The 15,700-nt window shown below is 36.7% G+C and overlaps 1 protein-coding gene across 1 annotated transcript; it reads left to right on the top strand.

The window, feature by feature from the left end:
• The first annotated feature begins 5,334 nt into the window (after nucleotides 1-5,334).
• Nucleotides 5,335-7,465, top strand: LOC121471624 (olfactory receptor 5D13-like). Its single transcript, XM_041722413.1, has 2 exons — nucleotides 5,335-5,340; nucleotides 6,476-7,465. The coding sequence occupies exons 1-2, from the start codon at nucleotides 5,335-5,337 to the stop codon at nucleotides 7,463-7,465; spliced, it is 996 nt and encodes a 331-aa protein (XP_041578347.1).
• The last annotated feature ends 8,235 nt before the right edge of the window (nucleotides 7,466-15,700 follow it).

Below are 15,700 nucleotides of genomic sequence, written 5' to 3'. Positions count from 1 at the left end.
ATGGGACAATTTAAGAAAAGAATTCAATGCTTCCTTTATTCCTTCAAATGTCTTCATTTCATGCAAATTCAGGAAGTTTAAGTGCCTTGGCTTTTCATTATTTCTACTTGTTTTGTAGGACTCAAGCTGTGTCTCAGTGCATTATGTGTGGGGCTGATTTAATAGGCAAGCCTAACTTTAGCATTATTATAAGCTTTTGCCCCAATATGTGTATATTATATGCCTAAAGTTTACTCATTCACATGCTCATATTTTATTCATTCAGTAAATATTATTGAGTACTCACTCTTGTTTTAATATCCCAAATTTACTTTCACGAATTTTATTTTGCTGTGGAACAGGCAATGATAAAATGGCAATTGATTTAAAAATAAGTAAAATATGAGTATGTTACAGATGTGGGTGAAATCTGTATTTTTGAGGGCTTACACTTTGATAATAGCAGGAAGAGTATGACTGTGGCCATGAGTAAAGGATCAAGTGGAGGCAAAGTTATTGTAAGACATCAAGAAGTTGAGAAATAAAGTATTGGAAGGATTAACTTTATGTTAATGAAACCAGCTCAATGCCAAAAAAATAAAATAAAATTCCCTAGTCAAATAACAAATACACTGTATACTTTAGGAAGCAGTGGCCCTCATTCAGAGATTTTGATGATAATGTAACAGAAGGATCTCCAACACAATAAAAATACTCTGTACATATCATAATTAAGTATGTTTCTACCGCACATCTTGCTATATACTTAATACTGCAATATACCAAGAAAGGACAGTAGAGTTTTACAATATTTCATAATTAGGTAAGTATGGCTAATAAGTGCATTATTCATCTGCAGGACATAGCTAAAATATGGGGAGAGAAATATGTGACTGAGTATAAGTCCACTGGAAAAATATTCAAAAATAATTAAGCAATAATAGTAAAAAAAAAAAAGAAGAAGAAGAAGAAGAAGTAACTTGGTCATTTCTCTGGGTCGTTAATTTTTTTTTTTCAAGTTCTAAGTTCTCATGCTTAACCAGGTTAGGCAGGGAAGAGATTATGGAAATTTATGATATGTGTTTTCTCCAAGACAAGCATTTTAACTACACTTTGCTTCATGAGAAAAGCTACACTTATCTTTCTCATGAAGTGGAAGCAGAAGAGGGGTAGGTTCTTGTCTCACAAAGTCAAAGGATGAATCTTGTGGACAAAGGAGAGTGAGTAAAGTGATAGAAGTTTTTTAAATGAAGATACAGAGGAAGCTCTCAGAAGTGAGAGGGGTCCTGACAGGGTTGCCACTGAGGGTTGGTCTTTTATTGAAAGCTAACCTGGTTAGGTTTATTCCTAGGTATCTTATGCTTTTGGGTGCAATTGTAAATGGGATTGACTCCTTAATTTCTCTTTCTTCAGGCTCATTGTTAGTGGATAGAAATGCCATTGATTTCTGGGCATTGATTTTGTATCCTGCCATGCTACCAAATTTCTGTATGAGTTCTAGCAATCTTGGGGTGGAGGCTTTTGGGTTTTCTATGTAGAGTATCATGTCATCAGCGAAGAGGGAGAGTTTGACTTCTTCTTTGCCAATTTGAATGCCTTTAAGATACCTAGGAATAAACCTAACCAAAGAGGTAAAGGATCTATACCCTAAAAACTATAGATCACTTCTGAAAGAAATTCAGGAAGACACAAAGAGATGGAAAAATATTCCATGCTCATGGATTGACAGAATTAATATTGTGAAAATGTCAATGTTACCCAGGGCAATTTACACGTTTAATGCAATCCCTATCAAAATACCATGGACTTTCTTCAGAGAGTTAGAACAAATTATTTTAAGATTTGTGTGGAATCAGAAAAGACCCCGAATAGCCAAGGGAATTTTAAAACAGAAAACCAAAAAAAAATAAAAATAAAAAAAAAATAAAAAAAAAATAAAACAGAAAACCATAGCTGGGGGCATCACAATGCCAGATTTCAGGTTGTACTACAAAGCTGTGGTCATCAAGACAGTGTGGTACTGGCACAAAAACAGACACATAGATCAATGGAACAGAATAGAGAACCCATAAGTGGACCCTGAACTTTATGGTCAACTAATATTCGATAATGGAGGAAAGACTATCCATTGGAAGAAAGACAGTCTCTTCAATAAATGGTGCTGGGAAAATTGGACATCCACATGCAGAAGAATGAAACTAGACCACTCTCTTTCACCATACACAAAGATAAACTCAAAATGGATGAGACATCTAAATGTGAGACAAGATTCCATCAAAATCCTAGAGGAGAACACAGGCAGCACCCTTTTTGAACTTGGCCACACTAACTTCTTGCAAGATACATCCACGAAGGCAAAAGAAACAAAAGAAAAAATGAACTATTGGGACTTCATCAAGATGAGAAGCTTTTGTACAGCAAAGGATACAGTCAACAAAACTAAAAGACAACCTACAGAATGGGAGAAGATATTTGCAAATGACCTATCAGATAAAGGGCTAGTTTCCAAAATCTATAAAGAACTTATTAAACTCAACACCAAAGAAAGAAATAGAAAACCTGAACAGGCCAATAACCAGGAGGAAATTGAAGCAGTCATCAAAAACCTCCCGAGACACAAGAGTCCAGGGCCAGATGGCTTCCCAGGGGAATACTATCAAACGTTTAAAGAAGAAATCATACCTATTCTACTAAAGCTGTTTGGAAAGATAGAAAGAGATGGAGTACTTCCAAATTCATTCTATGAGGCCAGCATCACCTTAATTCCGAAACCAGACAAAGACCCCACCAAAAAGGAGAATTACAGACCAATATCCCTGATGAACATGGATGCAAAAATTCTCAACAAGATACTAGCCAATAGGATCCAACAACACATTAAGAAAATTATTCACCATGACCAAGTAGGATTTATCCCCGGGACACAAGGCTGGTTCAACACTCGTAAAACAATCAATGTGATTCATCATATCAGCAAGAGAAAAACCAAGAACCATATGATCCTCTCATTGGATGCAGAGAAAGCATTTGACAAAATACAGCATCCATTCCTGATCAAAACACTTCAGAGTGTTGGGATAGAGGGAACTTTCCTTCGACATCTTAAAAGCCATCTACGAAAAGCCCACAGCAAATATCATTCTCAATGGGGAAGCACTGGGAGCCTTTCCCCTAAGATCAGGAACAAGACAGGGATGTCCACTCTCTCCACTGCTGTTCAACATAGTTCTGGAAGTCCTCGCCTCAGCAATCAGACAACAAAAAGACATTAAAGGCATTCAAATTGGTAAAGAAGAAGTCAAACTCTCCCTCTTCGCCGATGACATGATACTCTACATAGAAAACCCAAAAGCCTCCACCCCAAGATTGCTAGAACTCATACAGCAATTTGGTAGCGTGGCAGGATACAAAATCAATGCCCAGAAATCAATGGCATTTCTATACACTAACAATGAGACTGAAGAAAGAAACAAACAATCCAATCATGAAATGGGCAAAAGACATGAAGAGAAATCTCACAGAGGAAGACATAGACATGGCCAACATGCACATGAGAAAATGCTCTGCATCACTTGCCCTCAGGGAAATACAAATCAAAACCACAATGAGATACCACCTCACACCAGTGAGAATGGGGAAAATTAACAAGGCAGGAAACAACAAATGTTGGAGAGGATGTTGAGAAAAGGGAACCCTCTTACTCTGTTGGTGGGAATGTGAACTGGTGCAGCCACTCTGGAAAACTGTGTGGAGGTTCCTCAAATAGTTAAAAATAGACCTGCCCTACGACCCAGCAATTGTACTGTTAGGGATTTACCCCAAAGATTCAGATGCAATGAAACGCTGGGACATCTGCACTCCAATGTTTCTAGCAGCAATGTCCACAATAGCCAAACTGTGGAAGGAGCCTCGGTGTCCATCGAAAGATGAATGGATAAAGAAGATGTGGTTTATGTATACAATGGAATATTACTCAGCCATTAGAAACGACAAATACCCACCATTTGCTTCAACGTGGATGGAACTGGAGGGTATTATGCTGAGTGAAATAAGTCAATCGGAGAAGGACAAACAGTGTATGTTCTCATTCATTTGGGGAATATAAATAATAGTGAAAGGGAATATAAGGGAAGAGAGAAGAAATGTGTGGGAAATATCAGAAAGGGAGACAGAACATAAAGGCTCCTAACTCTGGGAAACGAACTAGGGGTGGTGGAAGGGGAGGAGGGCGAGGGGTGGGGGTGAATGGGTGACGGGCACTGAGGGGGACACTTGACGGGATGAGCACTGGGTGTTATTCTGTATGTTGGTAAATTGAACACCAATAAAAAATTAATTTATTTTTTTAAAAAAAGCTAGCCTGGGAACGTAAATCCTTTTAACATCTCTATTGATATTATCATTGAGTAACGACTTGTGAGGACATCTTTAATGGCTTACTTCTTTTGTTAGGGTCAAATAATTCTTCATTGGTCACAAGTAGCTATTATAATAAGACCCCACTTCTGGCACCTGGGACAGGATAGTCTGGTTTATCTCTGGTTTTCCTTCATCTTCACATTTTTTTTGTCAGCCTGATTCCATGGCCCCCTATCTATCTCTCCCTACCTAGGCCTGCCTGTCCCTTATTCAAATTCAGCTGACTGTGAGGATATGGAGTGTGATCATTTTAGATATGTCAACAACAATTCTATTTTTGTTCTTCCTCTCTTGACTGCCTTCTTTTATTATTTTATTTGCACAAATTTCATATTCTCCTTGTAATGGCAATGTTAGATATTAGTAAATTCTAGCTTTTTTAGTTTTTATTTAAATTCCAGTTAGTTAACAAACAGTGTAATGTTAGTTTGAGGTTTATTATTTAGTGATTCAACACTTACATACCACACTCTGTGCTCATCACAACAAATGCCCTCCTTAATCCCCATCACCTATTGAACCCATCCTCCCACCTACCTCCCCTCTGGTAATCACCAGTTTGCAGTCTGTCATTAAGAGTCTGTTTTCTTTAACTCATCCTCCAACCCACCTCCCCTCTTGTAATCACGTTTGTTGTCTGTCGTTAAGAGTCTGTTTTCTTGGTTTGTTTCTCTGTTTTTTAATCCCTGTGAGCATATGTTCTGTTTCCTAAATCCCACATATAAGTGAAATCATTTGTCTTTCTCTGACTTATTTGATGTAGCATAATACCCTCCTGCCTTCATCCATGATGTTGTAATGGGCAAAATTTCATTCTTTTTTATGGCTGAGTAATATTTCATTGTATATAGATCACTTTTTTTTTATTCATTCATCACTCAATGGATATTTGAGTTCTTTCCATAATTTGGCTATTGTTATAATGCTGCTATAAACATGAGGGTACGTGCATCCCTTTGAATTAGTATTTTTATCCTTTGGGTAAATATCTAATAGTGATGTTGATGAAGTTTTGGAATATAGGTGAAGTTTGGTGGGGTGAGGTCTGGAGCTGACAACCCAGAAAGAATTCAGTGCAAAATCATGGTTTTATTAAAGCATGGGGACAGAACCCATGGGCAAGAAGAGTTACTGCCTAGGCTTTGAGGAGTGGATGATTATACACTTAGGAGTTGGAAAGGTTTTAAGAATAGCATACTTTCTAAGGAATTTTGGAAGCAATGTTTCCATGACGTTGAAGAGCTAGCTATTGTTTGGAAAAGTTCACTTATTATAGTCTAATAAAATCTTAATCATAAGATCTTCAGATATATATCAGTGGGCCATGTGCTTGGGGGATGATTGCCAACACGTATCTTGAAGGGGTTTAGAGATAAAGGAAATTTCTAAAGGAATTTTTGTATGTTAAAGTAGACTGACAGGATCCTGGGGGTCAAGCTAAGATTGCCTTTTGCCCTTAGCAGAGTATTAACATCAAGCCAGCTGAGTTCATAGAGGAATGTCCCTCTGCCTGTTTCAAGGACTTGTCGATGTGTTTTGTCCTCAGCTAGCCCTTTGTTCCCAATCACAATTGCTGAATTGGAGGGTGGTCCTATTTTTAATTTTTTTGGAACTTCCATATTGTTTTCGATAGTGGTTGCACCAGGTTGTATTTCCACCAATAGTGGAAGGTGTAAAAGGGTTCCCCTTTATTTCTGCATCCTTGCCAATACCTATTGTTTCCTGTGTTGCTAATTTTAGCCATTCTGACTGATGTGAGGTGATATATCATTGTAGTTTTGATTTATATTTCTCTGATGATCAATGATGTTGAGGATCTTTTCATGTGTCTATTGGCCATCTTTATTTCTTCTTTGGAGAAATGTCCATGTCTTCTGCCCATTTTCTTTAAATGGATTGTTTGTTTTTTGGGTAGTGAGTTTTGTAAGTTCTTTATATATTTTGGATACTAACCTTTAGCAGATATGTCATTTCCACCTTTAAAAATAGAGGTCAAAATCAAATATTTTCTATGATAGTATTTCTGGATAATCACTAAGTTTCTTATCATTTCCTCATTTTAACTTGTTTTATCCAGATTTTGCGTCTCACTTCTTTAAATCAGGTTTCTTGTATTGTCCACAGGAATCAAGAAAACCAGAGTGCTGAAGCCACTTTCATTCTATTGGGCTTTTCAGAATATCCAGAACTCCAGATGCCCCTGTTCCTTTTATTCTTTACCATCTACACAGTTACTGTTTTGGGAAATCTGGGCATGGTCATGATTATCCAGATCAATCCCAAACTCCATACCCCCATGTACTTCTTCCTCAGCCATCTTTCTTTTGTTGATTTTTGTTACTCTACAGTAGTTACACCCAAACTATTAGAAAACTTGGTTGTGGAAGACAGAACCATCTCCTTTATAGGATGCATTATGCAATTCTTCTTTGCATGCATATTTGTGGTGATGGAAACATTCATGTTGGCAGTGATGGCCTATGATCGATTTGTGGCAGTTTGTAACCCACTTCTCTACACAGTTGTCATGTCTCAGAAGCTTTGCTCCTTATTGGTGAGTGCATCATACTCCTGGGGTATAGCCTGCTCCTTAACATACACATACTTTTTGTTGACCTTATCCTTTTGTGGGATTAACTTCATAAATAACTTTGTCTGTGAGCATGCTGCCATTGTCTCTGCATCCTGCTCTGACCCCTACATTAGCCAGAAGATCATTTTAGTCTCTGCCACGTTCAATGAAATAAGCAGCTCGATGATCATTCTTACCTCCTATGTTTTCATCTTTATCACTGTCATGAAGATGCCTTCAACTGGGGGTCGCCACAAAGTCTTCTCAACATGTGCCTCTCATCTGACTGCTATTACAATCTTCCATGGGACCATCCTATTCCTCTACTGTGTACCTGACTCCAGAAGTTCATGGCTCATGGTCAAGGTGGCTTCTGTGTTTTACACTGTGGTCATCCCCATGCTGAACCCACTGATCTACAGCCTCAGGAACAAAGATGTGAAGGAGACAGTCAAGAAGTTAATTAATGTTAAATTGTTCTGTGATAAAATATAAAGCCAGAAATATTAAATAGTTCTTTTGGAGAGTATTGGTAAGAGTTGTTCAAGGCTCTATCAGTACATAAGTGTATGATAATCTTGCCATTGAGAGTCCATTATCTGTTCACTCTAATATTTACTAAAGTAACTTTAATACTACATATGATATTAGGGATAAAAGACTAAGCTACTTAAACTCAAAGTTTTTGATTCATAAATTGGAATACAAAAGTTTCTATGACAGTGTACATGACTTTTTAATTGCCTAGGCCAAATTTCAGTTTAGTTCATGTTATGTGAAGTGTGATATTTTTGAGATGATCTGAAGAGTTATGGCTTATAAGGGAGTTAGCGTTTATAAAAGTAGAACATAAAAAGCTGTTTAACACAAAAACACAAAATTCTAAATTTCTAATATACATATATATAATTCCTAAATTTCTAATATATATATGTTATATATATTACATAATTAAATATATATATTTAATTCCACAAGAACCATTTTGGTATTAGAAGACTCCCAGGAAAACAAAAATAAATAAGGAATATGTCTCCCTTAAAAAGTCCATAATACAATTTAAATTATAATTGGTAATATAACCAAATACAAAATATTTTCTATGTACTAGCACAAGAAAATAATAAACATTTTGAAAATATATATCCATTATTCTAGTTTTTCTATTTATGTCAATGTGGTTGTCCTTTACTCATTTATTCCAAATTTTATTGGAATAATTTTAGATTTAAAAATATAAGAAGTGATATAAAGAGATTCCAATTATTTTTTACCCAGTCTCCCCTCTGATCATATAATACAACAACCAGGATATTAATAATGATACAATGTACAGATCTTACTTGTGCATCAATATTTTATTAACAAAAAAATCTCAAATTCCAGAGGGTCATAACAAAAGCAATCCTCTAGAACTAGTGACTTGACCAAAGTAGCTCTGCTGATACCACCTGGGTCACTTGGGGGTCAATACTGAGCTGACCATATCAGCTAACCTTCAGCCTTTGGCCTGTTTCTAGGTCATATTTATTGGACTATTCAGCTAATAATCTCTGTTGTAAGTAGAGTCACAATAAAGTAGGCAAAAAGATAAGCATATTTTAAGCACCTGTTTGTGTCTTACCTGTTAACATTTTGTGAGTTAAAGTAAATCATATGGCTAAGCCCAAAGTCAAGGTGTGAGAAATGTATCTGCCTCTTGTGAAACTGTTAAGTTAGAAGTCAACAGTCAGGGTATAGGGAGATGTGAAGAATCTGGTTCAAAATCTACCAAAGATGGATGAAAGCATTTACCTCATTGAACACATTCCTCCTTGATAATGACAGGTAATTTTATGGCCAATAACAGATAACCCATGACTAGGGTAAGTTTCACCCAGGTTTTCTAACAGTTGACAGGTCACTGGATTGCTTTAAGGAAATGACTGGTTGAGATTAAATATAAGAACTCACCTTTTCTTTTGTGTCTAACTAATCATGATTAAGGTTTACAAGCAAAGAGTAGGGAGATGTTCTTGTGTGGTTGGTCTAATTCAACCATTTAAACATTACTTATTTCCTTCCATAATTTGGAGTTTTATTTTCATTTGAAAATTATATGCTCTTTCCCATAATGCTTTATGCGGAATCAAATATCTTATGTAATTAAAAATATATAAAAATGGGGATCCCTGGGTGGCGCAGCGGTTTGGCGCCTGCCTTTGACCCAGGGCGCTATCCTGGAGACCCAGGATCGAATCCCACATCAGGCTCCCGGTGCATGGAGCCTGCTTCTCCCTCTGCCTGTGTCTCTGCCTCTCTCTCTCTCTCTCTCTGTGACTATCATAAATAAATAAATAAAGCAGTGCTCTTAAAAAAAAAAAGAATATATAAAAATTATCAATACTCATGGTATATTGCAACAGTAACAAAGGATTTAGTTTAGTTTAATTTTTAATTGTCAACCAGTGATCATAAGTAAATGATCCTTTCAGATACCTTTAAAGTGTGTATGCCTGTGTGTGTGTGTGTGTGTGTGTATGTGTGTATGTGTGTATATAGCTTAAGAAGGATCTTTCTGAAACACAAAAATAAGTTAGGAAGCTTGAGCATATATTATTGAATATTTGGTATATTCAGTATGTTTTCTAAGATTAAGAATTAGAATATATAGGGACTCCTGGGTGGCTTAGTGGTTGAGTGCCTGCCTTGGCCTTAGGGTGTGATCCTAGGGTCTGGAATTGAGTCCCACATCAGGCTCCCTGCATAGAGCCTGCTTCTCCCTCTGCCTATGTCTCTGCATCTCTCTTTCTGTGTCTCTCATGAGTAAATAAATAAAATCTATAAAAAATTAGAATATATTATTTTTAAAGATTTTTTTTAAAAGATTTTATTTATTTATTCACGAGAGACACAGAGAGAGAGCAAGAGAGGCAGAGACACAGGCAGAGGGAGAAGCAGGCTCCATGCAGGGAGCCTGACGTGGGACTCGATCCCAGGACTCCAGGATCATGCCCTGGGCCAAAGGCAGATGCTAAACCCACTGAGCCACTCAAGGATCCTCTGAATATATTATTTTTAAATACTGATTTTGAAGTTATGTAACTTGGAGTTTGATACTTTAGTTTTCTGTCTTTCAGTGGAAAATAAAAAAAGAAAAAGTAAGGGGTTTGCAGAATCCTTTAAAACATGATGTTCTTTTAATTTGGTAAGTGCTTTTGCATATGCAGCTTTATTGACACAAATATAATGCAAAATTCTTTTCAAAAAGCCTCAGGTTGTACTTTCAACCTGAAAGTTGACATTCTAATCATGAAGCTAAATGGATGTTAGGTAATATGCTAGTTCACTAATGATGGTGTTCAGTGATAGTTATGGGCTATTTTTTTTCTACCAATGGATTTATATATTACTCTTCCTTTAAAATTTTGGATGTAGTAGGCATAAGTGTGACTTTTTCTTCTCCAAGACCTGTCACAAAACAGGTACAAATGGACTTAAAATATCAACACTATGACCTCTGTGACTGAACTGAAGACTGCAGCTGGATCTATAGCCAAGATCAGGATAACTAACGTGTCTCCACTCTCCCAACCCCCCGAGGGCAAACATATCAGCAAAATAAGCCTTAATGGTTGAACATAAAAATATCTATAGTATAATGTTAAGTGTGCTTCTATATAAATCCAAATGGGATCACATAAGCAAAATTAAGAGACTTAGCAAGTGTTAACACATGTAGTGTTATCCTAACAACCATAATTATGCTGGGGTCATTGGGATAGATATGACTCTAATTTTTTTCATAATTTTAACAAGTATAACATTGATATGGAGAAAATTATTATTTTATTTTATTTTATTTTATTTTATTTTATTTTATTTTATTTTAATCTTTTTTATTTTATTTTTGAGAGTGCAAGCAGGAGGGGCAGAGGGAGAGGGAGAGAGAGAGAATCTTAAGAAGGCTCCACGCCCAGAACAGAGCCCCATGTGGGGTTCATCTCCAAACCCTGAGATCATGACCTGAGCTAAAATCAAGAGTTGGATGCTTAACTGACTAAACCACCCAGGAGGTCCAGGGGCAAATTATTTTTTAAGATGTAAAGATCAACCTGTCAATTATTTGGAAGAAATTATAGTCCAAGTTGAAGAAGAGCAATTCTCTCTAATTATTTTGTTTGTAGCTAATGGCAGCACATGCTGTCAGGATTCTCTGGAGTCTGTGTCCCCAAGGTTATATACTTAGAATAAAACGAACACCATCATGGAATATAGTTTTCAGGTCTGTCTACTCCTGAAGTATATCTCTGTACTCCCTCCAAAATTTCTTGACCTTCACAAAAATGACATTTCTTGATATCTTTGTTCAATGATATTTTGCCAAAATTATCAACTTTCTGACCAAAGAACTGAAACTATTGAACAAAAATTTCAATTTTGAGACAGAAAGCATATGCAGTTTATTCATACTGGCAAGGAAGCCTTCAATTAAAATGCATCAGGAAAATCTGGCTTTTGGTGAGTTGATTCAACAACCTAGGATTGATTATATTTTCTTTTTTAAAGATTTTACTTATTTATTCATGAGAGACATAGAGAGTGAGGCAGAGACATAGGCAGAGGGAGACATAGGCTCCCTGTAGGGAGCCTGATTCAGAGCTCAATCCCAGGACCCTGGATAATGACCTGAGCCAGAGGTAGACGCTCAACCACTGAGCCACCCAGGCACTCCTGATTACCTTTTCATTCTCCTGTGAAAGACACTGGAATCCAGCACATTGCCGGAGGAACAACCTACCTGAACTGAGTAGTAACTGCCATCTCTACTTGGTTTATGTTTATACGCAACCGGCTGCATTCTGCTTGCATTATCCCCAGGACCATTATCCTGAACTTGAAAATATGTCTCCACTGGTTAAGCTAATCACAGTAGGGGTTCATAGAGAAAATGTTAAATGTGAGTCTTATTCTTAAGAAGTGATATTCTTCAGGGAAAAAGCTGATGCACACATACATGCACTCATGCACACATATGTAGCAAATGTGCCAGGCATTGCACAAGCTTTGTGGTAATGTGAGTGGAAAGAACATAGAATAAGAGAAAAGACATTTAGATTAACCAGCAGTTTTCTTGGAAGCTCTGTGGTACCTATGAAATGGTGACAGGATATAAAACAAGGGTACAGATGGTGTTTCAGAGGGATGAATAGTGGATCAGAAACTACAAATGCTTGTTTTTGTATAATAAACAAACTGGCTCAGCAGTTGAGTGTCTGCCTTTGGCTCAGGGTGTGATTGTGGAGTCCTGGGATCAAGTCCCATATCAGGCTCCCTGCAAGGAGCCTGCTTCTCCCTCTGCCTATGTCTCTGCCTCTCTCTCTCTCTCTGTGTCTCATGAATAAATGAATAAAATCTTTAAAAAAAAAACCTACTATGAATGTAAAAGTATTGTAGTGGCTGCAGGATGCCAGGAGATATTAAAGACATCTAAGCAGAAGAGTTTCAATGTGATTCATTTAGTATAAAATGCCCTCAAAAATATTTATACTGGTGCGTTCCAGGCTAAGTGAGAGTCAACAAAAGTTAATCTTACAGATTGGACTATAGTTTGACAGTTGGAAATATTATATCTAGATGAGTGGATAGTAGATATAGTAAAAATGAAGAAGGTGACTTTGACTGTTCTCTCTTTCCTTCTTTCCTGATTGCCTTTCCCACAGTCACAGATACAAGATAGCAGAAGAGTCAGAAAGAACAGAAAGGGTTAGGAAAGCAAAAGAAAATTGAGATTATATGTTGCTGGATTAGAAACACACATCATTGGGAATCCCACACTCAGTGAAAAATCTAAAATTAAAATGAGTCCAGGACATGAAATTTAAAAAAAAAAATTAATGTTTTATTTATTTATTTGAGAGAGAGTGAGTGAGTGAGAGAAAGAGCACGAGCAGAGGGATAGACAGAGGGAGAGGAATAAGCAGACTCCCCGCTGAGCAGGGAGCCTCACATGGGGCTTACTCCCAGGACCCTGGGATCATGACCTGAGCCCAAGACAGATGCTTAATGGACTGCATCACCCAGGTTCCCCCATATAATCCTTTTAAAAATAACTTTCCAAATATGCAGTGCAAAGACATTTCAAAACTCAGAATTCATACTAATTTCATGGAGATTAATTCTAACATTAGGCAATTCAGATGGAAGGAAACTGGTTTTGTGGAGGCCTTAACCAAGTGCAGGATTTGTTCCCAGATATTCTAAAGTTAGTTCTCAGTTAAGATGTTCACGCTAAACAGTAAGTGAGCTAGCATAGTGTTATTACCCACGTTTTATAGATGACAGAATTGAGGCTCATAAAATTAAACAATTTGCTAAAGAAGCTTATGTGAAATGTGACATAGGCTGAATATGAACTAATGGAATCTGTTTCCTAACCCCAAGTGCTCTATAAAATAGCAGGATGTGAGACTGCCTTTTCTCCACTCATTCAAATTAGCCTTTCCTGAATGTAGAGAACAGAAAAGGTTGATAGTACAGTTTCATAAGAAAAGTTTCTGATAAGAAAAGGTAAGTGGGGGCTGCCTGGGTGGCTCAGTAGGTTGGGTGACTGCCTTCTGCTCTGGTCATTATCCAGAGTTCTGTGATGGAGTCCCATGTTGACGTCCTTGCTCAACAGGGTAGTATGCTTCTCTCCATTTGTACTCTCTCTCGCAAATAAATAAATAAAGCCTTTTAAAAAATAGGTAAGTAGGATAATTTATTTTCCTTTTTCTGTGGTGTAATGGATATAATTTCTTTATTCAACCCCAATCATATTTCCAGATACCAGGCTAAGTTAGTTAAAAATACTCAAATTGCTTTGATAAAATCATCACCATAACATTATTGTTTAGATAATATTAACAATTATTATCTTCTTTGTGCATTTTTGTACCTGCATACTTTGTAAACTAGCAAATATATAATGTAACCCTGGTCCTCAAAAGGATTTTGGAATGGGTGAAGAAGTCTCACATTCATTGTAAGAGCTCTTCTAGTCCTGAAGACATCCTGTGATTCTTTTATTTAAAGTTTACGTGGGGCACATGTTGAATACAGCATGTTCACTGGTCTTCAGCAATTCAGTTAGGCTGAAAGGCCATGCAAGCAGCAGAGAGAAAAAGGAGTCGACAGTGCATGAAATTGAATAACAAATGCACAATCCTCAGCTTTGAACATTCCAAGCACACAAATGTGAGATTTGTTGCTTTCTGGTAAATCCTGGACACAGTTTGACATGGCAGTAAATTGACTAACACAGTTCAAATATTTGACTACAAGTACTCAGGCATTATTATTAGATATATAACATATGGAAGCAGATTGCAGAGTTCATTGCCTTTGGCTTGGCAAGGTAACCTTGAAAAGATTAGTCTTAGTTTCAATATCAGCTCAGAGAGTCTATGCTATCGATACCCAGAATATTGAGTAGGTCCTCAGGAGTATTTAGAAATCAGTATGAGGAAGAAAATGGAAAAACAAAGCACAACAAAACAAAAACTTTAAAAATGCTTATCCAGAGGGTAAGACAACAAGAGATCTCTTTCAATGTCCTCAAATATTTGAAAAGTCTCTTGATAGAGAGGGTTAGCTTTAATTTCTGAGAATTCCAGAGAAAAAGAGAGAAAGAGATCCATTTGGATCTGGAAAGCACCAGAAAAATACACTAGGATTTATACTGCTCAGGATAAATTTTCAAAGAGAGGATTGACTATGGTGGTTACTGCTTTGGTAATTTCCATTGACTGATGCTGAAAAGATCATTAGATGTGAGGACAGAAGCTTTAATATAAGGAGGGGGCAGTGGAAGTATTACTAAAGAAGACTAAACTAAAGACATGTGAAAATATTCAGGAATTCTCCACTTTTCAACTGTATCAGGTCTTGTCTTAATTTAATTTGGAGTCTTTGCCAAAGATGATGGTAATGGTTCCCTCTAGCGTTTGGCAGTTATAGCAGATTCTATCTCAGAATTTTAACCTGCATGAACGTGACCTGATAAAGCCATCAAAGTTCCTGAATTTAGAGAGCCATTTTTTTTTTAAGTAGATACCTATAACTAAATGCATGAAGTTCACTACAGGTCAACCCAATCTTCTATGTAACGGAAAATGTGATCACATACCTGATGCTTTGCTCCTGATTAGTGGTAGAGTTAACGATAAGCTGTTGCTTGTTACAGACAAAGCTAAACTGTGAAAGTTCACAGATGTGTTCAAGATGACAGCAATATATGCACTGTGTCTCCACGTCCACTTCTAGATTTAATCATGTGAAGTTTAAAAAAATTTAATCATGTGAAATGTGTAATGTTTAAACTTCTGTTGGTTTATGGAAACAAAATACTTATATTTTTTAATCTAACACATTTTTTCCCACTCTTCACCATTTAGGCTTGTCACATCAGAAAAAGGCTTTTCGTTGTTGTTGTAAGAGATATTTCTTTTTCAGTACTATATATATGTACATATATATTGTGTGTGTGTGTGTGTGTGTGTGTGCATGTTATCCGTTATAATCACTGGTAAATAAGCAGACTTTTTTCCACTTTGATACAGTTTGTACTACTGACAGCATAACCAACAGAAGATAGTTATGTAAAGCTTTCAAGACTTATTTCCAAGACACAGCTTCTAAAAACACTTTTAATGATTAAGCATGTTGAGCCTTAAAAATGACCATCTAATGGGGATGTAATTGACAGAACAT

The sequence above is a fragment of the Vulpes lagopus genome, chromosome 11, assembly GCF_018345385.1.
Source record: "Vulpes lagopus strain Blue_001 chromosome 11, ASM1834538v1, whole genome shotgun sequence".
NCBI lineage: Eukaryota > Metazoa > Chordata > Mammalia > Carnivora > Canidae > Vulpes > Vulpes lagopus.
This window is presented reverse-complemented; position numbering and strand designations above follow the sequence as displayed.